The 25,764-nt window shown below is 62.3% G+C and overlaps 1 protein-coding gene across 2 annotated transcripts; it reads right to left on the reverse strand.

Moving 5' to 3' along the window:
• Positions 1–24,326, reverse strand: CNNM4 (cyclin and CBS domain divalent metal cation transport mediator 4). Of its 2 annotated transcripts, XM_037806427.1 has the most exons (7): positions 22,940–24,326; positions 8,306–8,449; positions 7,939–8,073; positions 7,072–7,241; positions 6,789–6,885; positions 2,245–2,426; positions 1–2,070 (listed from the first exon to the last, which is right to left on the reverse strand). In XM_037806427.1, exons 1-7 carry the CDS (start codon positions 24,324–24,326, stop codon positions 1,879–1,881), a joined length of 2,307 nt encoding a protein of 768 aa, XP_037662355.1. In that variant the 3' UTR covers positions 1–1,878. The 2 variants fall into 2 exon arrangements, with proteins under 2 accessions (XP_037662355.1, XP_037662356.1); XM_037806428.1 differs by lacking the exons at positions 1–2,070; positions 2,245–2,426 and adding an exon at positions 4,739–5,608.
• Positions 24,327–25,764: the final 1,438 nt, after the last annotated feature.

Consider the following 25,764-nt stretch of genomic DNA (forward strand, 5'->3'; position numbering starts at 1 on the left):
TTACATGTATTCCGTATTTTATTACCAATCAAAAATAAATTCCATATATCGTTTAGCAAATATTATCATTTTGTGACAGAAGACACAAGACTCATAACAACGAAACTCCCCAAGAGTCAAATGCGTAACAATGCCAAAATAAATCACAAAATATATACAAATTAAAATCTTATGCAAAATAAATAGGAGTCCCTTGCCCGGTGCCTGTGACTCGCCTGCCCCCGGACCCCCACCCAGAGGATGCAGAGGGGCGGGCGGCCCCCGGGGCAGCCCAGCCCGGGACCCAGAGGTGCAGCTGGGAGTGGAGAATTGCACTGGGAGGAGCAAGTCGCCGGACCAGAAACGCGGGGAGACTCCTGACCCTCGGCGAGGCCGACGACAGGGTGGGGTTATCCGCTGGCCGCGACTGCACCAAGAGGTAGCTGTAGGTGCATCTACCCACGCCCCTGGGAGCACGACTGCAGGCTCTGCGGGGGCTCCTGGAGGAGAGTCAGGGCGTCCCTGGCACAGCACCACACTGGTGATGTCCTCCCTCGCGTGGTTCCCGCGGCCTCGCCACCTCGTCTCCCGAGACTGGGGGCCCTCCGGGGCCCGGGACAGGCAGGCTTGGCGCTGGGGCTGGTCCACGAGTGAGGGCTGAGGGCAGCGGGAGGGGAGTGGATGCACAACCCTGGGCGGGGGCTGCAGTCTCCCTCGCTGGAATCCTGGCCCCACACCTGTCCCCCGACGGCCATGTGGGGCCTGGTCCCGCAGCCCCGGGAAGGGAGGCCTGGGCTCTGCAGCGGCACCCCACTCAGTGCTGGGGGAGTTCCCTGCGAGCCACAAGGTCATGAACCGCCAGGCAGAGGCCAGGTGGCCTCTCCCCCGGGGTGATGCAGGCAGAGGAGGCAGAACTACTGGTGTCAGCCTTTCGAGCAGAAAACCTCCTTTCTCAGGGCTCCCTAAGTGTGAAGCAGTCGGGTGGGCCCTGGCCACAGAGCAAAGGGCGCAGAACACCTGCTGAGGTTGGTTTCCAACCTGTCGTCTTGCCCCAAACCCTAAAAAGGATTGGGGCTTCAGAATTAGAAACAAGGAGCCAGCCAAGAAGGGCCTGGGGGGTCTCAGTCCGCGGCTGGGGGTGAGAAGGGGGAACCAGTTGCTGCAGCACAGGTGCCTCCATCCAGGCTCGCTCCTGGAGCCGGGAGAGACCCGGACCCGTCCCCTCTGCCCCAACACTCCCCCACCTCGGGGAGAACCCTCGGTGGTGGGGGGCAGGCCTGGGGGCAAGCCCCCGCCTAACACTGCAGCTGCCCCCTTACCAGGGGAGAGACGGAGAAGCCTCAGCCTCGCCCAACTCCCCGGAGCCCGTGAGCCCAGCGTCCGGCCGAGCCTCGGTGCACCTGGCCAGGTGGTGGTTTCCCGAGCCGCCGCCCCCGGCAGGGCGCTGGGACCCACCTCTGGAGGGGCGGAGCAGTGGGTTCCCTGAGTCGGGGACCTGAGCCAGGAGCTCAGGGCTGGAAACAGATTATGGCTATTGCTTCCCGTGGTGAGGAACCTTCCCCTTTTAAAAGTTTTTTGGAGAAAGAAAACTGTCCTAAATAAAGTTCTTTAACCCTGTCTTCCCTTCCCCTTTCCCTTCCCAAGATACCTAACAGGAGGAGCAGTGAGCCGTGCTTAGGAAGTCTCGGTAAGAACCGGCCCTGGCTCCGGGAGCTCACCCGCTGGCCCGACAGGCCGGGGCTGGGCAGCGGCTCCCTCAGAGGTCCCCGCTGCAGGGCCGCCCGGCTGCTCGGTGGGACGGGCCTCTGCACCCCCTTCTGGCCTGCTCGGCGCTCTGTCTTCACGTGGGCCCGATGGGGAGGCCCCCGCGGGGCTGGCGGGGGGCCCCGGGCCCTCCTGTCAGACGGCGTTCTCGTGGACAGCTTTGTGCAAGCAGTTGTGCTCGTTGAGCAGCGTCGTGGTCTCGTCCACCACGGACAGCTCAGGCCTCTCGAGGTTCTCTGAGTGGCTGGCGCAGCCGTCCATGGGCAGCGAGGGGCAGTTCTCCATGCGTGAGGCCAGCAGCCCGTTCTGGTACTGCTGCCGGGTGACCTGTGGAGGGGGCGCGAGATCGGTGGGGGCTGGTCTGGGCAGTGGGCAAGAAGAGAGGGTCCCCGGGAGCAAGACGGGACGGGGACGCACCTCGGGCCTGGGCCCCATGAGCCAGGCCTGGGGGCGACGAGAGGCTGCAGGCTCCCGGGGCAGAGGGCCAGGGGCCGCGCTCACCTTGATGTACTGGAGGTCCGTGAGCGCCCGGACGCTGAAGTCAGACACGTACTGGCCCAGGAGGCTGCTGCTGAACTGGGTGCTGCTGCCCGCCGCGGGTGCCGGGCTGGTGGCGTCCGTGCGGTCTGAGTAGCTGAGCGAGGCCGAGCGGCTGAGGGTGGACGGGTGGGGTGGGGAGCGGTCTGCAGGGAGAGCGGAGGCCCTCAGGCCCAGGGCCAGTCTGGGAGCCACTCGCAGCCGCACCTCTGACTCACCCCCCACCTGCCCACCCAGCAACAGTGAGGGGTTCCTGAGGGCAAACGGAAGCAGGTAGAAGTGCCAACTGCAGGTCTAAACTCATCAGAGCAAGTGAGTTAGCTGGTTTGGAGGAACTGTCATGCAACACATGTTAAAAAGTCTACTGGAAGAAAACGGAAGACAGAAACCAAAGACACAAAGTTTGTGGCTACCAAACTAATCAGTCAAGGGAAAAACGACGACTGCCCAGCACCACAGACAAGCTGCCGTCCCGTCTCGGTAAGTCTGTGTCGAGGGACACGGCTGCAGACGCACAAGTGACTTAGCAAGGAAAAACGCACAGGCGCACTCTCCCTGCAAACAGGACGCTGGCACGCCCTAGAACGGGCTTAAGGGGACACGTGCTCCTGCCCGTGGGCTCCTCCACGCACCTGCTGAGCCCCCGCAGCCCCGGCCCCTCTCCCCGCTGCGAGAAGCACCGATGAGGAGGCACCGCCTGGCGTCAGCTCTCTTAGAGAACGCTGAGAGGACGTGACACGCACGAAGGCGGTGGACGTGCTTAGTGAGCCACTGGCTATCCTCGCAGCCCGGAGAAGACAGCAAAGGGACAGAACCCAGGCAGCCAGCGGCCGTGTCGGCTTCTGAGTAACACTCTGTCGCGAGCGGCAGTAAAGCTTTGGTTTTTAATGAAAAACGTGGAACACACAGTCTTTAGAGGGTCATGTGCAAGTACCACTCACTCTAACGGAATGAACGGCTCGTTAAGTTCTAGAAAAACCAGAAACACAGGAGGGGGCACCCTTTAGCATTTCATGCTAATTATCTGGGTGGAGCTGGAACGATGGAAGGCTTGTGATTGACGCTGACAAACACCCCAGAACAGGAACCAAATTTAAAGCCAACGCAAATTAGTGACCTGACCTACTAAAACACAGAGGTCCCAGGGAGAAATACACCAAAATATCAAGCGTTTGTTTCTGAGGAATGAAACTACAGTGCTTTTTCATTTCCTAATATGTTTTTCTGTTTCCCAATTTACCAAATAAGCCCATGTTCTTTTTATAGTTATAACAATAAATGTGACAAAGAAAAAGGGGTTTTCACCCAGTAATTCAATTTCTGGAAGCATATTCTAAGGCTATCAGCCATTCTTTTCCTCCACCACATGGGAGGGCTGAGCGTCTCAAACAACAGGGCTGGGCCAAGCGAGGCCTGGAGCTGCCGGGCAGGTCTTTTTACCCCTAGCGGACGTGGGGACAGAACTGAAGCCAGGGAGGGGCTCACGCCACGTGTCAGTCCTCACGGTGCGAACAGCTCAGGCCCCACAGACACCGGGGGGAGACCGAACGAGGCGGCGGCGGGGGGCTGTGCCCGGCGGCTCGTGGCTGGTGGTGGGAACCTGGCTCCTTCTCCGGCCGCCGACAGGGACAGGGCAGCGGGAGGCGGGGGCAGCGAAGGGACACCGGCTGGGTCTGAGCGAGAAAGTGGCTTCTAGTGGCTTCTTTTTTTTTTTTTGACAGAGGGCGGGTAGGACAGTGTGGGTCGATACAGTTGAGAAGGAATCCAGGAAGCAAACGACTAAGTGAGGGCAGGCGCCAGGGCTACGGGGTCCTCCGCTGCCTCAGGGGCAGGAATCACAGCAAACCCCCCGACCCCGGGACAGGGCCTGTCCAAGCTGCCGGCAGCATGTGGGGCGGAAGTCTTCAAGAGAAGACCAGGAACAACTGAGCCCCCACTAAACACGACACAGATTCTCTCGCTGCTCACGGCCCCTGGGAGGTGGCTGTCATGTCCCCATTTCTCAACGAGGAAACCGAGCCTTTGAGGGGTTTAGCAAACCTTGCCGAGCCCTCGTGCCAGCACGTGGGGAGTTGGGGTTCAGGGGGCTGTGTGCTCGGGGCCGGGGTTCCGCCTGCCAGGCAGAGGAGGGAGAGAGCGGCAGAAGGGAAGCCAGGCCCGCGGGAGCAGCGGCGGGGGCTTCAACACCACAGGGGGGTCAGCCCGGGGGGGCTGCACCAGGCAGACGCTGGGAACCCCAGGGAGCAGCTCACAAACCTGCCCCGACACCGGCAGGGGCCGGACACACACTCGCGTGGCCGGGGGGGGCCCTCCCTTCTAGCCTGTCGTGTGTGTGTGTGTGTGTGTGTGTGTGTGGTGAGTGCACGTGTGTGTGCAGTGTGTGTGCACATGTGTGCATGTGCATGAGAACGTGTCTGCATGTGTGTGTGAGTGAATGTGTGTGTCTAGCTGTGCTGTCTGGTGAGTGTGTGCGTGCACGTGTGTGTGTGTGTGAGAACGTGTCTGCATGTGAGTGTGTGTGTGTCTATGGCCGTGAGTGTGTAAGTGCAGGAGTGCATGTAACAGTGAATGCCTGTCTACAGCTCTGATGCCTGGGGAGTACATGTGTCTGTGTGGTGAGTGTGCACATCTGTGTGTGTGTGAGAACATGTCTTGTGAGTGTGTAAATGTGTATAGCTATGATGTTTGGTGTATGTGCATGTCTGAGTGTCAGAGTGTTCTGCATGTGAGTGCACAAGAGTGGCTGTGTGTCTGGTGTGTGTGCGTGTGTGTAAGAGTGGTAAGTGTGTGTGAATGTGTCTATAGCTATGAGTGTGGTGAGTGTGCACGTGTCTACATGAGACAGTGGATGTGTGTCTTCAGCTACGCTGTCTGCTGAGTGTGTGTGTGGTGAGTGTGTACGAGTGCACATGTATGTACGTATGTGACTGCATGTGAGTGTGAGAGTGAATGTGTCTGCAGCTATGATGTCTGGTGAGTGTGTGCACACGTGTGTGTATGGTTGTGTGAAAACATCTGCGTTGTGAGTGTGAATGTGTCTGTGGCTGTGCCATCTGGTGTGTGTACGTGGGTGTGCATGTGTGTGTGTGTGTCTTCCAAGGACTGAAGGACCTTCCGGAAGCCCTCGCAGAGCAGCGGCAATGCCATCCGAAACACGGGGTGCCAGGCCCAGCCAAGCCCCCGGGTGTGAACGGGTGTTAGTGCAGCTGGGAGCACGGGCTCGGGCGACAGGTGGCAGTGCGCCCCTCCAGCCAGGCCGGGTTACCTGACAGCCAGGAGAGCAGGGAGTTCCGCTTGCCAGGCGGACACCCGAGCTGGGACGGAGGCGCTGGATCGAGAGAGGACACGGTCAGTGGTGGGCGGGGCTGGGGGGCTGGGGTGGGCCCGGAGACAGAACCGAGGCAGACTGGAGGGGTCTCCGGGGCAGGGGACGCAGCCCTGATGGGTGCTCAGGGCAGCCCACGAGCAAAGCCGGGCAGAGGCCGGCAGAGAGCCCCGAGCTCCCACCGTGGACCCAGGGACACCATCCCCCTCGCTGCTGGCCCCGACAAGTGCAGGACAGAGCCCAGGACCTGAGCCAGGCCTCGGAGGCATCACTGGGGGGCCCTCCCCGGACGGGGGCGGCTCGCGGGAGGAGACCACCTGCCCCGAGCCCAGCTCGGCAGCCCTGTCCTCTCTGCCAATCCCTTTCCTGGGGAGCCCTGGACACCCTGGTCCATCCGATGAGTGGGCCACAGCGGGTGCCAGTGACAGGGCCAAGATGAGGTCAGTACCTGCGGGTGCCCCGGCCACAGCACGGGGTCCTCCTGGTCAGAGATTCTCCAGGGCGCTGGCTCCCCAGACCCCAAGCCAGCCGCCCCCTCTCCAGCCCGTAGGCCCCAGGACCCTCCCGAGGCTCAGAAGCACTGCAGGACTCAGGAACAGAGCTGGGATGAGCCCCAGGCCTCCCCGGCAGGGGGACCCCAAGTTGCTCAAGACCAGAAAAGCAGTGAGACAAGGCGGCCGGAGTGGGGCTGTGGCTCTGAGGCCTGCCCAGGCTGACACATCTGCTTCCGGAAGACACCCCAGCCCCTCGGTCTGCTCCCGGGCCCCTCCTTCCCCCAGAACCACCCCTCAGCCCAAAGCTGGTGGCTAAACCCCAGGAGATCAAACTCACCCACACCTGTCCCAGCAGGCAAGCCCCAACCAGCTGTCCGCCTCCTGGCACCCCCAGCCCGTCCTCACGGCCCGTCCTCACGGCAAGGTCTCACTGCCTCCCCACTCAGCCCTCTGCACCGACACGGCCGCCGCTGCCCCGGCCACCCCCTTGGTTCTCCTCGCACCCTCCTCTGCTCCGCACCATTGACGGCCCCTATTCCTGCGACTTCCTGGGGCTCCCTAGTCCTCCGCCCGGTCTCAGGGCTGGCACTCAGCTTCCCCCTCTCCGGCCGCGGCTCCCGTCCCCTTCCCCTCCTCCGGGGCCCACCCTCCTCACCCCACCCCACCCGCGGCCCTAGATGCCAACTCACCGGAGGGGGCCGCGGTCAGGGCCATGGTCCCGTAGTAGGAGAAGGCGCCCGTCTCGAACTTCATGTTCTCCTTCCCAGCCTCCACCTCCACCTTCCCCTGGGAGAGCAGAGTCAGGGCCACAAACGGTGAGGAGGGACGTGAGCCGGGACAGGGCACGGCAGGGGGCGAGGACGGGGGAGCGGGCTCAGGGGCCGCGTGGGGCGCACGGCAGGGCCCCTGGGGGAGGACGGGCAGGGCAGGGACGGCGGGGGAGGTCTCGCGGAGGCCCGGCCCCCAGCCCACCTGCAGGATGAGGATGAAGTAGTCGGCCGGCTTATTGCGGGTGTACAGGTAGTGGCGGACGTAGTATTTGTTGTGCTCGTCAAACTTGAGTTCCTGAATGACGTCCGGGTACTTGAGCAGCCGCAGCAGGATCTTCTCCGATATCAGGGAGGGGCTGAACAGGGGGACCTCTGCGGGAGGAGGGGGCCGAGGGCCCTGGGTCACTGCCGGCCCCTCCTCCTGCGGGGGGCTAAGTACTCAAGGTGTCCGGGCCTCAGTGTCCCCGTCCGAGAAATGGGGATGAAAACGTCCAGGGCTGCTGCTAGGCCAATGGGCGGCCACAGGAAAGGCCCGTGGATGCACCCCGAGCTTGACAGGGGGGCCGCGGTGATTGCTACAGTGCACGTCACCGTCCCAGCAGGGAAAGCAGAGGAGGCATCAGGGGGCCCGAGCAGGGGCTGGGGGAGGAGGCAGGGGACAGAGGAGCCAGGCATTTTCTAATCCGTCACCAGGTCCCCAGGGACACTGTGAATCAGGGGTCCAGGGGTCAGGCCCCAGGGGGTGCACAGCAGGTCAGGCGGAAGGGAGAGGACAAGCTGGGTGGGACGGGGAGGACAGGCCGGGTCCAGACTCCGGGAGCAGCGCAGCAGGGGCAGGAGGGAGTGGCCCCAGGCAGGCCGCAGCCCCGCTGCCCACCTCGGGCTCCCAGGGGTCATTTTCAAAACTATCCCCCGGAATCCACACTATCCACCCGTCAATAAGGCCGAGGACCTGTGGGACGGCCCTGGGTCGGGGCACGTGCCTGCTCCCTGCCAGCCCCGTCGCCCACGAGGCCACCGTTTCTCTCCCACGACCCCCCGGTGCCCCAGGCCATCCTCCCGCTCTCACCCGTGGACAGGAAGCGGTGAGCAGCCAGGAGAAGCTGTGGTGAAATTTTCACTTTGAGTTCGTTGTCAGTGTCTTTAAAGGCTGAGAAGTCTCTCTTGTTCTTCTCAGATACCCGTTTCCGACTTCGGTTGTCAGCTGCCGGAGAAAGGGCTGGGACTCAGAACGTGGTTCCCGGGGACCCTGGAAGCATCTGGAGCCTGCCTCGCAGCCCCCGGCCCAGCCCTGCAGCCCCTTTCTCCACCCAGGGCAGGGTCCAGGGCTGACCCCGGGCAGGACGGCCGTGAGGAGGAGGGGTGGCCTCCCCTCTGCCGTCCCCAGTGGACCCTGGGCCTCCCGCTGGCTCGGCGCGGGCAAGGGGGGCACTCACTGTACATGTCCGACTCGTCCAGGATCTCGGACTTGATGATCTCCTCGATGACGTCCTCCAGGGTGACGAGGCCCAGCACCTCGTAGAAGGGGTCACCCTCGCCCTCGTTGTTGACCTTCTGCACGATGGCCAGGTGGGACTTCCCTGGGGGCGGGGCCAGAGTCAGAGCGAGCAGGGAGCCCCCCAAACCGCTCCCACACTGGGGACCCCGGGGCCCTGGACGTTCCTTCCCTTTTCTGTATCTTCTGAGGTTTCTACACAAACTGACAGGAGGAGTGTTCTGGAGTCAAGGCCAGCTGTGCGGGTAGGACAGAAGGAGCAAGGCCTGGCCGGGGGGCTCCCCGGGGCCCAGGCGCCCCTCCTTCGGGCACAGCTCTCGGCAAAGCCCCCGCCGGACCCGGGGCTGCGATGGGTCCCTGAGCCATGAGCCAGCCCAGCAGTAACAGGCCGGGCAGGGACGTGGACCCCAGCCCAGAGCAGGCAGCAGCTGAGAGCAGGCTCCACGTGGAAGCCGCGAGGGCCCCCACCCGGCTCCTCGGGGCCCCCAGCCCCAGCGGGTGACGACGGGGCGATGCCGCCACGGCTGGGCCCAGCTCAGGGTGAGCAACCCGGGCCTGGGGCTGCCCGAGGGAAAAGCCCCGGGAGGCCCAGAGGCCACGCCAGGTCCCCACCCTGGCCTCCGTCCGGGGACTGAAGAGCCAAAATCTGAAAATCCAACCTTCCTCACTACAGTCCTTATTTAAAGAAAAAAGGCTGAGGAAATAAATAGACACAACGTGACTGTTCAGTTGAACCATATGAAATTGCAGATCCTTGACTACTTTTGACCAAGAAAAATGGCAATTTCATACGGCTTCACCCAGCAGTACAGGAAATTCAGGATGGTTTTGTTTTCTTTTTTATACTTTCCCATATATAAATGCCAGAAAGTCCATTGGAATTTCAGTATTTATTTTATAATCAGGAAGAAGCACCTACATTAAATGCCTTTTAAAAAACTGTAAAGCCGCTTCCCCTGGGATTGGGCATCCCTGAGCCTGAACTTCAAGCACTGCTAGAAGGGGGGCCAGAATGGAGGCGCACAGGACCCCAGCCCTCCCCACCGCCCCTCCAGGCTGCCCGCACCTGGCGATGCCCACACCTGGTGATGCCCATACTTAGCATGTGCCCACACCTGGCAATGCCCACACCTGGCGGCCCTTCGTGGACCCTGGTCTGGCAGGAGCCATCTCGGGTCTCCCCCAGCCCAGAGGATGGCTCGTGGGGCCTCTAGAGACGGGGCAGACACAGGCGGCAGGACCCAGCCCTGAGCGCCGACGACCCCTCCTCCACCCGCCCCCCACCGCCCCCAGCCTCCTTTGCACTCTAGCTCACTCACACCTGCCGCACACACCTGCGGGGGGGCCCTCTCACCACCCCACCCCCACCAACTAGGCTGCTTGCTGGGGAGGCCAGGGCTGCCGCTCCAGGCCCTCATGACCCCTCCACCCCTCCCCACTGCCCTCCCACCCCTCCCCTGCCAAGACACAGCAGGTGCTAGAAACTGCTAAATACACAAAGGCCAGTCTCCAAGGGACTCCAGCTTCCTGGATCGAGTTCTCTTTGCACCCGAAAGCCCAGTCCTCCAACCTCCGCAATGCCCTTTCCCCCGACAAAAAGCTTTAGTCTCTCAAAGGCCACAGTTAAAAAGCATCGCTGGTTGCTGGGGTTACAGCCCACAGGGCTCTGAGAGGCCCCACCCACCAGCTCTGGCTGCCTTTTCCAAGGAGGAAGAGCCCGGGGCCTCAGTGGGCCACCAGATTCCCACCACCCGAGAGGGTCCTCCTTGCTGGGTCTCCCAGCTCCGGGTCCTCAGGCCTTCCCCGGGTGAGAGGCCAGCCAGGGCTGCCGGGGCGACACACGTGGGAGACAACTGAGCACCTGTCCACAGGCTCTGCCCTCTGCCCCCTTCACCCAGGCCGTGGGCAGGAGTCAGCAGCTATCAGCAGGGGGACAGGAGGCCCGGCCAGAAGGCAGTGGCCCAGCAGGGAGGCGTCCTGGCCTGCACCTGCCTTCCCTCCAGCCCTGGGGTGGGATGTCCGGGGGTCACCAGTACCCCTAAAGCAGGGCCCCGGTGTCTCAGAGGCCGGGCCGGCGGGGCGCAGGCTCAGCAGGCAGGTCATCCGCCCCGTCGCTGGGCCCGGGACGCCCCGAGAGCCCGATGCAGGCAGGAAGCCTGGGCATCTGGAGAGAGGGGCCCGAGGGGCAGCACCCAGCCCGGACCCCCAGACCCCGACCGCCCCGGCTCTACCCGGCTGGTGCCACCTGGCTCCTAGCTGCACGGGTGGTTGGCAGTGACCGGGACAGCAGCCGTGCCTGCAGGGCTGACGGCCACCGGGGGTCCCACCCTCTCACCATGCACCCCTCAACTCCTAAAGGGGAAAGAGCACGGCCGTGTTGCCCCAGCAGAGGCAGCGGACAGTCGTAACAGAATAGAGGCTCCCTAATTTTCACAGACGGTGAGGCGCGAGCACTGACACCGCAGAACCAGAACAGGGTCGGGTGGACCACGAAGCGGTGAGCAGCCATTGCCAGCAGGCGGGAGCTTCGTATCTAACACACCAGGCGTTTCCGACCAGTAGAAGAAAGAGACGTTCCTCAGTGAAGGGTCACAGTTTTACACCAGCCTTCAGAAGTCAAAGAAAAACACCAGCCCCATCTTAAATGCGCAAAGCCGTGAGAAAATAAGAAATGTAAATGGTGAGTAAACACAGGAGAAAACTGTCCGACGTGCACGGCCACTTCCCGCCCGTCCTGTTGGCCGAGGTTCCCACGGCGGGAGAGCTGCCTGCTGCGGCCGGCGCTGCGTCTGGGCACACGTCAGGCTGGGACCGTGCCAGCCTTGGCCGCCGCCAGTCCTTCCTCGTCCGGGAGCCTGAGGCCGCTCAGCGGGTGACCGACGGGTCTGGAGGGACGGAAGGGGCCAGGGAAGGCGGCTGCCAGCTCCCTCGCGATTTCTTCAAACATGTCTCTTTATTTTTACTTTGATAATCAGAAAAAATTAAGGTTGCTGTTTTCATTTTGAGAGAAAGAAAAAAGCAATGTAGTTTACTGCTGATTTACTAGGAAAAAACGCACCAAAAATAGGTGCATTCTGGGTCGTGGGCCAAGGGTGACTCTAATCTCTTCATTTTCCATTTTCCCATCATTTCTACAATAAAGGTATTGCTTTTGCTTTCACTGTGTATCTTAGAACAGCCTGTGTGCCTGGCCGCCCCTCGCGTTCTGTGCCCGGCAGTGTCCTGGAGCTGCCCGAGGGGCCGCGGTGCCCAGCCCTTCCCTCCTGCCACGGGACACGGGGCCCGTCCCCGTCTCTTCCGACGGGAAACAATGCTGCCCCGACACACACCCCTGGGCACGTCGGGGACCGTGAACTCACAGACAGGACGGTGCGGGGACAGGGGGCCGCGGACACCTCCCAGCAGGCGCCCAGCCCGTTCGCACCCGCACGCAGCACGTCCTCGGCCCCGGCCCCGACCCACGCCCAGGGCCTGGCCCCGACCAAGTACACAGCCGGCGCTCCATAAATAAGCCCCCAGTGGGAATCCTGCCTCGGAGAGACGCGCGGGTGGACGGCAAGACAAAGAGCAGGACGCCAGGGACAAGCAGAGAGAGAAGGGAAAGCGCCCCGAGCACGGACGCCGCAGCCCACTCGCCAAAGACGCAGGGAGGGGTCTGCAAGGGTAAGGGCTCCCCGACGCCCCGAGCAGGACAGAACTCCTGCAGCCCCCCGGACTCTAAGAGAGCAGCAGCCCCTCGCTGGGGCCCGTCCGACGCCTCCCAGGGGATAATCGCCCAGGATCCTACCCACTTCGTGAGCCATCCAGCTTCTGCTTAGCGGGACCCGGGCAGGGCCAGGGACAGACGGCAGCTTAGCTGTGCTCAGAGGCGAGAGCCCCAGAAATGCCAGCGCGATGCCAATGAAGCAAGCGCCAGACACTTCTGGAGAAGCAGCACCGTCTCCACAAAAGCAGCACGCGGTGAAAACACGGCTTGGCCAAAGTAACTCAAAATCATTATGAAAACTATTTGAAATGTCATCCCACAGCCACGGCCATCAAAGACGACCCTCACCATGAGGGCACGCTGAGCCTCAAGGAAATAAAAAGCACGTTCTAGAGCTCATCTGAAGCCGTAACTATTAGCAAGGGGGTTAAATGTGAAGGTTGTTTCCTCTTTGTCTCTTAAGAAATTCTTGTTTGTTTGATGATACACATATTGGTAAAAGAGTTCGTGTGTCTAAGTTTTGAATTAATGGAGACACCAGCTAGAAATAATTCCGTGCCGACAGGGGTGCGTGACCAAGAGCCCCTGGAAAGCCCCGGAAGGCGGCCACACCTCGCCACGTCTCCCCAGCGTCGTCTGTCCCCGTCCTGGTCCAGGTCGGGTCGGGGCGAACGCGTTCTGGGGTGGAGGGGCGCAGTCCCACCCGCTGTCCGAGGGGGAAACCGAGGCCAGGCTGGGCACCCTCCTCTACCAGGCGCCCCAGGGTGAAGGTGGCAGGGGCAGGTTTTCAGCCTTCGGATCTGGCACGTAGCCTGCAGCCTCTCGTTTTAGTCTGGAAAACGCCTGCCCCAGAGCACGGGGACAGTGTCACCGAGTGCTCAGGCCTGTCGTCTTCCCCAACAGCGATCGGTGCCCGTGGCCGAGTCCCCTCCTGCCCCCTCCCACGCACGCCCACAGACTCCAGCTGCAAATACTTCAATTCGTATCATTAAAAGACAGGATGTGCTTCAAAGAGCAAAACTACGAGAGCAGGACAACGTCTGAAAAACGGGACTGACAGTTCTTCAGGATCATCAAGCCTCCAGCCAGCGTTTCAATTTCACCGATTTTCTTACAACTTTTACATCTAATTTTTACATGATTATTTTCTGATGCTGGTAACAAAAGGGGAAAGGAAATTAAAATCATTTACAACCCTGCTCGCCAAAGCTTACTACTCCTAAGTGTATTTCCTTTGGCCTTTTACAGTGAATACATAGAAATAAAATATCATAATACATACTTACACCGCAACTTGGGTCATTGGGTACAGTCTTGCATCCTGCTTTTAAAATACTTCACAATCCTTGTATTTCAATGTCATTAAAAAGTATTCAAACAAAAGTTTAATGGCCTCGTGTTACACCTCATGCAGACAGATACAGCCCGAGCCCCGCTTCTGCCATCGTGGAACCCCGTTTGTAAACTATCTGACTGTGTCTCCCGGGGCCACGACGGACGTCTGGGAGAGGCGCCCGCGGGCCCGAGGCCGGCACCTTCCTCCTGGGACACGGCCAGGCCCTTCCCGAGGACTCGGCACCAAGTCGGGACCCAGAGTCAGAAAGCCAGGGGTGGGGAGCTGGGGCCGTGGGAAGGTGGGGTGACCACAGACCATGCTGCTCAAACGAGGAGGAAAAGGGAGTGGCGAGAAGGGGGGTGGCAGGCATTCCCCCCAATGTTGGCTGACACCACGGTGGGGGGGGGTCCCCAAAGGAAGGCGGGGGCGTGCGGCCAGGCGGGGCCACTCACCAGCAGCGCTGCCACCCACCAGCCCCTCTGAGTCTGGGCCCTGCACCCCCCACACAGCGGGAGCCCCTCGTCACACATCTACTGGTTGCTCAGCGGGTCACAGCCCACTCACCGCCTGTGTGTGCAGCCAGCGGATAACCGATGGGTGGCTCAATCTAAAGTGGGGCGTTCCTGACGAGCCCACGGGCCCACAGCAGCCGTAAGACATCACATTAGATTGCTCTGCTGGAATCCACTGAACTAAACGACTGATCCTTAACCAAAAAATCCCCAGGAAATGAGCTTTCTTTCTCCCTTAGTGAACCCCAGATTTACAAACTATTAAACCATTCTAGACCTCGGTGTCCAAACCTGAAGGGGCAACACCTGACCTACCGTAAGAGACTTGGAGGAGGAGTGGGGGAGACAGAGAACGGGGGAGAGGAGGGGGGGAGCAGAAGGAAGGAGAGTGGTGCTGATGGACTCAAACTTGCTCACCTAAACCGGGATATTAATTATAAGAGGAAAAGAGACATAACTGTTAAACAGTTGTTTTTTTCCTACCATCACAAAAAATAAACTGACAAAGACATCTTGCAGCGTCCTCCTCCGCTGTGGGGTTTTGTTGCTGTTTGCTGAGCACAGGCCCGACTCGCCCACAAACGAGAGGCCCGAGTCCAGCACATCAGCCCGCGAAGGCTCAGAGGCCGCTCCTGGGCCGAGGGGCCTCCTTCCCGAGACAGGATAAACGGTTGGATTCAGGTTCAAAGACTCAGTCGGTGGTCAGTGAAACAAGCCAGACACCGATGGACAGACACTGTGCAAACAGCTGGAATACACCAATTCCCAGGGACACACGGGGCTCCGCGGTCACCAGGGCAGGGGAGGGGACTGTGGGGTTACCGGCCTACGGGGAGTTTCTATTTGGGGAGGTGAAAATAATGGGTGGTGGTGATGGTCGCGCAACACTGTAGATACAGTTAATGCCACTGAACTGGACACTCAGAAGCGGTTGAATGGCAAATTTTGTCACATCTGTTACTGTAATAAAATAAGCTTAAAAAATCAATCCGCGGCACATCCACACGATGCAGTATTACTAAGCAATAAAAAGAAACAAGCTACAAGCTATAACAAGACATGGAGGAGCCTTACATGCATTTGCTAAATGAAAGACGCCAGCTTGAAAAAGCGACGAGGTGTAGGATTCCAGCTGTATGACTTCCTGGAAAAAGCAAAACTACCAGGACAGTGAAAAGATCGGCGGTGGGGGTTCGGGGAGGGGAGAGGCGGACGGGCGGACCGGGGGCACCTTAGGCAGGCGGCTCCTGCGTGACTCGCCAGTGGGGTGCACGGCACGAGGCATTTGCCACCCTCAGAGGCCGGAGCCCGGTGTGCACTACGGAGTTTAGTTAGTAATAACTGTCCGTGTCAGCTCATCAGCTGTAACAAAAATACCCTGTTAATCCAAGATGTTAATATTGGAGAATCTGAGGGTGGCGGTGAGGCTGTACCTGAGAACCTCTGTACTTCTGCATAATTTTCCTGTAAACCCAAAACTGCTCTAAAAAATAAAAGTTATTATCCAAAAAATAAAGGTAAAAAGGCTATTGTTTAAAAGTCAATCAGTGTAAGTCAGAATAAAGAATAAAAGGGACAAATCATTCAATCATCTCAACAGATACCAAAAAAAAACACTGGTGAAGTCCAACACCTCTTCACTACAAACTCTTAGCAAAACAGGAACAGGAGGGAACTTGCTCGAGCTACTGAAGGAAATGAAAACAACCTCAGCCGGCCACGGGGGGAGGTCTGAAGGCCCCCCCAGACCTGGATCAGCCACTCGCCCCACCCAGGGCATCGCAGGAGGTGAAGACGCAAGGACCCGGCAACAAACTCGTGAGGCTCAGAAATAAGGAAATAAAACTGTCATCACTCACAGGCAGCATAATTATGGACACTGAAAATCCCCCCAAAATCTAAAGTAGAACTATTTGAATTAAGGAGGGAATTCCTCAAGGTCACTGGAAAATAAAATCATAAAGACACGACTTAAAATCATGGAGTGCCTGGGAGAATCAAAGACAAGATGTGCCCGGGGTCCACGCCTGGTCCACGCCCCCAGTTCACACTCGGCGTCCACACCCGGCGTCTATGCCCCCAGTTCATACCTGGCGTCCACACCCAGCATCCACGCCCCGGGGAGGGCCAGAGCGGGGCAGGGCAGGCTGGGGTCGGGAAGGGCCAGCAGTAGAGACGGCCGGTCCCAAAGTCCATCCGCGGAGCCCTGCAACGCCCTAAAAGCCCCAGGCCGAGGCCAGGGAACACGGGCACCCCGAGACGGGCAGAGGGCTCCTAAGTGCTGCGGCCGGCCAGGGCACCTCCCCCCGCGCCCTCCCCCCGCGCCCTCCAGGGCCAGCCCTGGCCGTCCTCGCCCCCTGCCCCAGCGCTTCGACGGGCAGCGCCTGGACTCCGGGTCTCGGGCACTTCCGGGGAGCCCGGGCCTCCTGCAGGGACCCAGGACAGAGGGGCCAGAGCCAAGTGGGGCACGGCGGCCCCCAGTCCCCCCAGCGCCTGTGGTGGGGACGCAGCTCTCCTGGCGCCCGGGGGCTCACCTACCTCTCCCCAGTTTGCAGAAAAAAGTATGAAGTAACGAGGGGCATTTCCCGGGCTTCATCCCCTCCCGGGCGTGCCTGCCTCGGGCTCCGGCTTCTGTTACCCGCAGGGCCCGGGCGGCATCAATTACAAGGGGGCGGCTTTCAGCCCAGCACCCCGATCCCCAGGAAGGCTCAGGGACCCTGCGCTCGTCCTGCCGTGGCCCCTGGGGGACGGTCACTAACGCGGTGACCCCGCCACCAGCAGCTCAGGAGGGGCTCTTCTGAGCCCGAGAGTCAGTCACTGATCTGAGGCTTTCCTGAAAGAAACTGCACTGCACAGCATCTACGAACCTTCAAAGTGACTCTGAATTCTTAAGAAAGTTAGATGAGAGATGGGCCTAAGTTTAATAAGCAGGGCTCTGGGTGTGGGCGAGGCGGGGAGGCTGTGGGTGGGGGCGAGCCTGCCTGGGGGGAGGGGAGCGAACCTTCTTGAGGAAGGGGTAGCAAACTTGCCTGGGAAGGGTGAGCCTGCCCTGGGGGTGAGCCTGCTGGGAGGGGCCTGCCTGGGGGGGGCTGCCTGGGGGGGAGTGAACCTGCTCAGGGAGGTGCCTGCTGGGGGAGGATGAGCCTGCCTGGTGGGGGTAGCCTGCCTGGGGAGGTAGCCTGCTGGGAGGGGCCTGCCTGGGGTGGGGAGCCTGCCGTGGGGGGGAGTGAACCTGCTGGGGGGGGAGGCTGTCTGGGGGGGGAGCCTGTGGAAGGGGCCTGCCTGGAGGGGGAGGCTGCCTGGGGGGGGGAGTGAACCTGCTGGGGGAGATGAGCCTGCCTGGGGAGGGGTGAGCCCGCTGCAGGGGCCTGCCTGGGGGGGCCCCTCCTTCAGCCCAGGCTCCCGGCCCTCTGTGACCAGGGACCAGCGTGCAGAGGCCGGGGCACCCGTCCTGCGGGAAACTGCGCGGCCCTGGGAAGCGGACCCTGCGGAGGAGGCCACACTCCCAGCCCCCAGGGCTCACCTCCGCCCCCCACCAGCAGGTCACACTCCCAGCCCCCAGGGCTCACCTCTGCCCCCCACCAGCAGGTCACACTCCCAGCCCCCAGGGCTCACCTCTGCCCCCCACCAGCAGGTCACACTCCCAGCCCCCAGGGCTCACCTCTGCCCCCCACCAGCAGGTCACACTCCCAGCCCCCAGGGCTCACCTCTGCCCCCCACCAGCAGGTCACACTCCCAGCCCCCAGGGCTCACCTCTGCCCCCCACCAGCAGGTCACACTCCCAGCCCCCAGGGCTCACCTCTGCCCCCCACCAGCAGGTCACACTCCCAGCCCCCAGGGCTCACCTCTGCCCTCCACCAGCAGATGCCTCGTCCCCAGGGCTCCGGAAAACAGGGCAGAACTCCTCCCGGGAATCCCAGGGACAGAAAAGGAGAAATCTGCAGAACCCATAGAGACTGCGTCCAAAGTACTGGGCACAGAATTGCACATCGACAACGATCTCCGCAAGGAAACCCCCTGGGCGGCCAGCGGGCGACGGCCCGGCTGTGAAGACAAATGCGGGGATCTCGCCATCGGCCACGAGTCTTCACATTAAAAGATTAAAGCAAATTTTTCAAAAAGTCATTACAAAAATTACATCAAAATACTAAACACGGTTCTTTCTGGGTCACAGGCTCATGGATAATTCTGTTTGTTTTGTTTCGGTTTTTGCTTGTTTTTCAAAGTTCTGACAATGAGCTGCCTGTCATTCATGGTATGGAAAAATAACAAACGCCAGTAAAGCAAAACCCGCACAACAAACGGAGCAGGAGCAGACCAGGGAGCCAGACGCGGGTCCACGCAACGAGCCAGGTGGACTGAGCGCGGCCACGAGGCCTCTCTCCCAGGGAGGCCCAGCCCCTCGGGGCGACGAGTGGGGTGACCCGAGGGCACGGACGGTGGCCCCAGGGCGGTCGTGCCCAGGGAGGGGACAACAGCGTCCAGAGCAGCAGAAGGTGCCTCCCCATCTCCCGAGCTGAGGGTCCGCTGGGGCCCCCAGGGAAACCCCACCACCCTCACCTCCTCACGGCCGGCTCCGCTGCGACGGCCAAAAAGCCCCGAAGACCAGACAGACGCAGGCTCCGGAGGCCCTCCCCGCCCCGACAGCGCAGCGGCACTGCCCCCGAAGCCGGGTGAGGACCGGGGGGCCCTCTCCCACCCACGTTCTCCCGCCACGTCTACTCTCCCGGGAAGACCAGGGCAGAGTTTTCCTCTAAACCTACACCTGCTCTGATAAATTTTTTTTTAAGAAAAGACGCAGCTGAGCATGGCCTCCTCTGGCGCCACGTCCCAGCAACGCCCCCTTCCCCGGTCCCCTCCGCCCTGGGCCGCGTCCGCAGGACACAGTTCTGGTGCCGGGTTGCCGTGTGCTCACTTAGTGCTTATTTGCCGGTTCAATCTCTGTCCCGTACTTCCCAGTGTCCAGGAAAACCCCAGGGCTGGGCTTTCTAATTAAAATTAAACATTCGAGACGACAACCGCAACTGCACGCGTGGCCCTCGGAGCTCCTGGGAGCCTGGGAGCGTGGGGAGGAGCTGTGCTCGGGACGCGGAAACCGCTGCCGGCCCGGACTCCTCTGTCGGCGAGGGGAGGCAGGCCCCAACAGCGGTCACCAGCACCCTGCGACAAGGAGGAGCCACTGCGGGGACCCCTGCCCCGCACCCAGAGCCCCATCCAGGGCAGCAGCTTCTCGGGCACCTCGTCGGGATCAAACCACTGACTCAAGACTTTCCCAGGAGCTATCTGCGGCCAGGTGTGTGGTAGCCTGCCCCTCGGCGTCTCCGGGGCAGCCCCCATGCCCACCCTCACCCTACGTGACCCCCCAGGGAGGCCCCCAAATGCCACGCACCCTGGGCTCTTTGTGTCTCCTCCAAGGAGCCCCTCCGCCGGGTGCTCCTGCTGACACTGCCCAGCACCCTCCTGGACTCCTCGTGCACCCCCACGCAGGCCCTGGAGGTGCCCTGCACTCAGGCTGCTCCAGGTGGTCCACACAAGGCAGCAGGGGCCTCACAGGCAACGTCGTTGTCACCCCCCGCTACCCCCGCCACCCCCACAAACTCGCACCCCGTCCTGGACGCACAGCCGGGCTCGGCGGGCTCGTCTGCCAGACAGCGGCCCACCCGAGGTGAGCTGTTGATTCATCCCTGCTTCCCTGGTCTGACGCTATCGCACTGAATTAAATGTTTGTTGAACAAACGAGTGAAAAGCAGAAGCGGGGAGCGGGCACAGATCCTTAAGTTGCCTCAGCCTAGAAACAGTGAATGCAAAAAGCAGACGCTGTTTTCTCTTGACTTTGTGCAATTGTTTCAGGAATAAAATCAAGTAGTTGGGAAAATCGGATGTGGCAGATTTGGGAATACGGGAGGGGTGTTGCATGAAAACTGCCTCCCCTTCCTTTCCTTCTGATTCACACCCCCTGGCTCTGCGCAGGGCAGCAGCCACCAGCCAGGGCCACCGGGGGTCCGTGGCCTGGCAGGCGGAGTGAGCCCAGCAAGCTGGCTGGGGGTCTCCAGGGAGGGTGGGGAGAGACAGGGCAGCTCAGGGTGGGCTGAGGGGAGGGAGGGGCGGTCAGGAGAGGGCCATGTCTGGATTTCACACTGTGGACAAACCCACCTGCCACACCCAGCACTGCAGACGATTCTCGGCAAGGTTCCGGCTGGAGGGCCAAGGTTCAAACCCGGGAGGCCGGGCCTCACCCTGGGGCAGGGGCAGGGCCTTGGTCTCCCTCCTGCAGACCCTGGCACAATGTCCTGCACAAGCATTAAGCTCACTCATTATTTACTTGCAGAGAAACTGAGGCATGGAGCAGGGGAACCTGCACCCCACGGAAGACCCCAGACTCTGACTCAAACCAGAACATACATGTCGCAGCAGGGGGGCCTCCTCCGTTTCCTGGGAATCACGGGACACCTGGCAACCCCACAATCCCCTCGGCAGCCCCTCCAGGCACTAACGCCCCTGGAACAGGGGCCACTTCTCCCCAAACCCGACGGTCCACTCACTCATTCATCCGTTCATTCACTGACTTTACGGAAGCCTGCAGATGACAAGAACCACCCAGGGGCTGGAAGACAGGAGCAAACAAAGGAGTCCTGCCCTTTGGAACTTGGGGAAAAGGAGAAGACAGACAACGAGCGAGGTGGTAAAACAGCGAAGGACGTGCTACTTTAGGAGGTGGCGTGCTCCATGGACATCAGGCAGGGCAGGGCAGGAGGGCCTGCGGGCTCAAACAGGGCAAGGCGGCGCTGCAGCCGACGGAGGGAGAGGCTGGCCGGCCGGGCGACACTGGGGGAAGGACGTCCCAGGCCGAGGCCCCGGGCAGGCCCCTGGTGTGCTGGGAACTGCAGAGGGCAGCGGGTCCAGACAGCCATCAGCCTCACTCATCCGTCCATTTGCTCAACAAAACGTCCGGGCGGCCCCTCTGTCTGCCGGGCACCAAGAGGCCCGGCCCCCACCCGAGGACCTCGTGACATCGCAGTGCCATTGGCCCCCGGCATAGGCACTCAGCGAGCCTGGTGCCCAGGCCGGCTGCGGTAACCCCGCTGACCGCTTTCCTTAGATAAAAGCAAGCTGTCCAAGGACCGGGTTTGTAAGAAACATCTTTAAGTTGCCGATGCACACGGCCATGTCCTAGACACCTCACGAAAGACGCAGACACCACCCAGGAGGGGACCTCGTGGGTCATCTCAGGTCCCAGGGCCTGTCGGTGACAGCCGCGTGCTCCCATCTCCACAGTGAGTGACCACATCACACTCCCGCCTCCACGGCGAGTGACCCCATCACGCTCCCGCCTCCAGGGCCCCGCCACACCGGGTGGGCCGTGGCTGTGCTTCTCGGGAGCTCCCAGCCCCCAGGCCGGCGTCCCCACCAGCCTCTCTTGAGGAGCAGAGTCAGGTGCGCCGGCTCAGCGCCCGGCCTCCGCTCTCCCGCTCGGCGACAGGCCTTCTTCACAGGATGGGGCCACAGGCAGCCATGCCCAGGCCCAGGGGGCCCCACCCTGCGCTCGGCCCTGCTGATCTCGGCCTGCAGAGCCCAGCCAGGCCGCCCCACACCGGCCAGATCCAGATGGAGGCCGGGCTGCGGAAGGCAAGACTGGGTGTGTCCCCAGCAGCCTCCCAAAGACCACAGAGGTGGTGACGGTGACGACAACCCTACCCTGGAGAGCCTCGACGAGGGAGCTGGGAGAAGGCTTCTGTGCCACGAGGCTACGAGACAGGGGTGTGGGGTGTAAACTCCCCCTGGTGCGGCTTTTCTGGGAGAAACAGGCTCCTGGGTCCACGCCCCAAAAGTTCTCCCCCAGCTTCGCCACCACGCCAAACAAAGGCATCCCTGTCCCTCCAGCTTCCCTGTCGTGGGGCCACCTCCACCCAGCTGCCTCCCACCCTGGCCGACACCCTCAGGCCTGCTCCGAGGGGGGCTGTGGACAGCCAAATCGGCTCAGACACGGAGGTCGGTCGAGTTTAAAAAGGAGGGAAGGTACCAACTCCCCCACCCGCCCCGGCAAGGCCCGTCCTCCCCGATCCACTCTGGGGCCATGAACGCGGCTGGCCCTAGGGCTGTCCTCCCCTCTGGGATCCAGAAACGACTGATGCCGTCTGCCGGTTTGCTCTGAGCTGGAGTTGGGAAGTCAGCCCCGGCCCTGGGTCCTGCAGAGTCCCCCCCCGTTCAGGGGGAGCCTCCTCCCCATTCCTTTATAGACAGCTTCCCGTTCTGCCTCCTCACGCCCCTTGGCCTAGGGGGGCTCACTCCGTAACCCACTCATTGATTGTCACTCCAAGGGCTTCCGAGGGCAGAGGCAGGAGGAAGATTTTTTGGAAGGAAGAGCTCTGAGGCTCGTGAATAAACCCTCCCAGGCCTCTCCACCTGAGAGCCGGCCAAGAACCAGGCGACAGAAAAACAAAAGGCAGCGCAAGGCTGAAGATTCCCATCAGACCGCAAGAGGGACACTTAGGGCTGGCGCCTGGAAAAGCAGAATAATAACTACAACTAGTCGCCGCACTTCTGCCGGGCATTGTTCCCTGCGGGGAGCCAGCTCCAGCCTCCCAGTTCTTCAGCTTCTGTGGAGGAGAAGCTCCCCGACAGCAGCTCCAGCTCCAAGCCCTTTGCCAGCTCCATGCTCAGGGCAAGCACCAATGTTGACCCCATGACCCCAAACTACTAGGCCTTGCCCCATCGACCTGACAGGAGCCTACACTGCGGATGAGCAGACCCCGTGCTCAGGCTCTCTGCTCTCGGGGCTCCCTCAGCCTCTGGAGGTTCTCCCAGTTCTCAGGCCCCGTCCCCACCCCACTCAGATGCGCTGGCTGCACACTCTGAATGTCCAGAGCCCGGGTCGCAGCCTCATTGTAGGGCCACAGTGGGAAGGGACGGGACGCTCCGGAACAGTTCCGTCTGCCCCGAATGCCGTTCACATCATGGGTACAGGACGTGGTGGGCACAGGGACAGAGAAGCCGGACCCCGGGAGCCGCAGCCAGCCTTACCCTTCTTGAACTCCTCCAGCATGGCGTCCAGCTTGGTGTCGTGGAAAACAAAGTGGACCGGGTGGTTGTAGAAGCGGGTGATGGTCTTGAGTGGCGTGCAGTCGTCGGGGTCCACGAAGGCCAGGTCCTTGACATAGAGGATGTCCACGATGTTGGAGCGCTCGTCCTCGTACACGGGAATGCGGGTGTAGCCGCTCTCCATGATCTCGGACATGGTGTTGAAGTCGAGGACGGCGTCGCTGGGGATCATGAAGCAGTCCTGGAGCTGCGTCATGATGTCCTCCACCGTCTTGGTGCGCAGCTCCAGGGCACCCTGGATCATGTTCAGCTCCTCCTTCACCAGGTCATTGTAGGGCTCTGTCACCTTCAGCATCTCCATCAGCTTCTCCCGGTTGTAGACTGTGCCGATCTCCTGGCCCAGCACGAAGTCCAGCAGCTTGCTGATGGGGAAGCTGAGCGGAAAGGTGAGCAGCATAAAGAACTTGGTGAGGCTGATGGTGTTGGCACCCACAGCCAGCCCGTGGCGGGAGCACAGAGCCTGGGGCACAATCTCCCCGAAGATGACGATGCCCACGGTGGAGGAGGCCACGGCCATGAGGCCGGACCCGATGAGGTTGTCGAGAAGGATGGTGAGGGAGGTGTTGACCAGCACGTTGCCCAGCAGCAGCGAGCACAGCAGGTAGTTGCCCTTGCGCCGGATGGGCTCGATCTTGCGCGCGTAGCGCTTCTCCTTGTCGGTGCCGCAGTTCTGCACGATGCGCAGCTCCATGGGGTCCAGGGCCATCAGCCCCAGGTTGAGGCCGGAGAACATGCCCGACAGCACCAGCAGCCCCAGGATGAGCAGGACGCGCAGCCAGAGCGGCAGCAGTCTCCCCTGCTCCTCCTGCATGATGAGCAGCGAGTCCTTGTCCGTCCAGCGCTGCCACGGCGCGTCGGCCCCGGCGCGGGTGCACAGCGCGTACAGCTTCTCGTTCTCGCTGCGCCGCAGGAACCTGGTGCGCACCACCAGCAGCCCCGACGTGTTCCCGCGGCTCACGTTCACCAGCTGCCTGACCTCCAGGTCCTTGGTCAGCTCGGGGCAGAGGCTGGAGTTGCGGGAGTCGTGCGGGGCGTCCACCTCGGTGAAGGAGATGAGGCTGCTGGAGTTGGAGCCCAGGCGCTGGCCGTACAGCCGCAGCGTCACCGTGCTGTCCTCCGGCACGTAGATGATGCCGTCCGGGTTCACCCCGCACGGCTTGCTGCAGCCCGCCAGCCGCATGCCCAGGACGGCGCCCCGCGCAGGGTCGCCCTGGCCCCGGGCCCCCCGCGCCCTCAGCGCCACCAGCAGCGCCAGCGCCGCCAGGAGGAGGCGCCCTCGGGCCGGCCCGCCCCCGCCCGCCGGCGCCATGTTGCCGCGGCCCGGCCGCCGCCGCTCCCCGCGCCCGCCGCGCGCCCCGCTCGGCCCCGCTCGGCCCCGCTCGGCGCCGCTCGGCCCCGCCGCTCCTGCCGCTGCGCCGCCGCCGAGCCAACTGCCCGGGCCGCGGGCCTGACGTCAGGGCAGCGCCCCGCCCCGCCCCCGGCCACGCCTCTCGTCTGCATGGAGGCCCCGCCCCGGAGCGCGCCGCGCCGCCGGCCTTAAGGAGGCCCGGGCGCTTAAGGTGGAGCGGCGCGGAAGCCGCGGGGGCGGCGGGGGGCGAGGAGAGGCCGGGGTGCGGGAGGGGAGAAGCCGGGGCGGAGGGCAGTGGAGGGAGAATGGCGGGGGGGAGGCCGCAGTGGGGTCGGGGGAGGCTGGGGGGCCTGGGGGCGCGGGGAGAAGCCGCGGGGGGCTGGGGGGAAGCTGGTGGGGGGCCGGCGAGCCGCAGAGGGGTCGGGGGACCAGAAGAGCCGGTGGAGGGAGCCGCGGAGCCGGGGTGGAGAGGGTCCTGGGGGGGAGAGCGAGGGAGAGGCCGAGGAGGCCCCGGAGAGCCGGTGGGGAGCCGGCGAGGGGGGCAGGGGCGGCGGGGGAGGGTCGGCCTGGGGTGTGGCCCGAGGTGTCGGGGTGGGGGCGGGCAGGGGGAGTCGGGGCAGGGAACTCAGAGCAGCCCACCGGTGTGTTCCTGCGGGAGAAATGCCTTTCCTGGTTCCCAAAGAAAAAGAGAACTTGAGGGAAGGCTCCCGGAGAGAGAGGTCACAAAGCCGGCGGGCACCTCCGCCTGCCTCCCGATCCTGGGGTCACACTGGCCTGGTCCCCCACCCCCCTGCCCGAGGCCCATGGCGGCTGCCTGGCTGGAGAGATGTGGGGGAGGCAGGAGACTGGACCCCAGCACTCCTGGGGGGGCCGGGTCGGGCCCTTGTGGGGCAGGCTTGCGCCACCAGGACAGAGGTGGACACGGGTTCGCTTTTGGAGCACCTGCCACGTGGCCACAGGCTTCAGGACCCTGCCCCTGGGGTGCAGTCTAGAGCCTCCACTAGCAAGCCCCTCCTTGCCCACCAACCCTCAGGGTTCCCATTATCTTCATTCTACAAAAGAGGAAACTGGGCCAGGCCACAAAACCCCATCCAGGCCGGGGGCCCCAGAGCTCCTGTGAAATGCAGGTGAGAACAGTGATGCAGGTGCCCATCGCCAGCTGTGGGAGCCCCGGGCCTGGGCATCCAGCAGGCTGCAGGTGCAGACTTTGCCTTTCCGGGACCCAGGCCCTGACCCTGGATTGTCGACGAGACTGGCCAGCCGGGCAGCTGCTGTGGCAACGGGCCGAGCCAGGTGCAGGGCCCGGCTTGGCAGGAGTGACCACTTCCTGGCCCTGCCTGGGGGTCAGGCAGCTCCTGTGAATTGAGCCAAGCACTCGGGTGTGTGGGCAGCCAGCCGC

Source organism: Choloepus didactylus, chromosome 17, assembly GCF_015220235.1.
Source record: "Choloepus didactylus isolate mChoDid1 chromosome 17, mChoDid1.pri, whole genome shotgun sequence".
NCBI classification, from domain to species: Eukaryota; Metazoa; Chordata; class Mammalia; order Pilosa; family Megalonychidae; genus Choloepus; species Choloepus didactylus.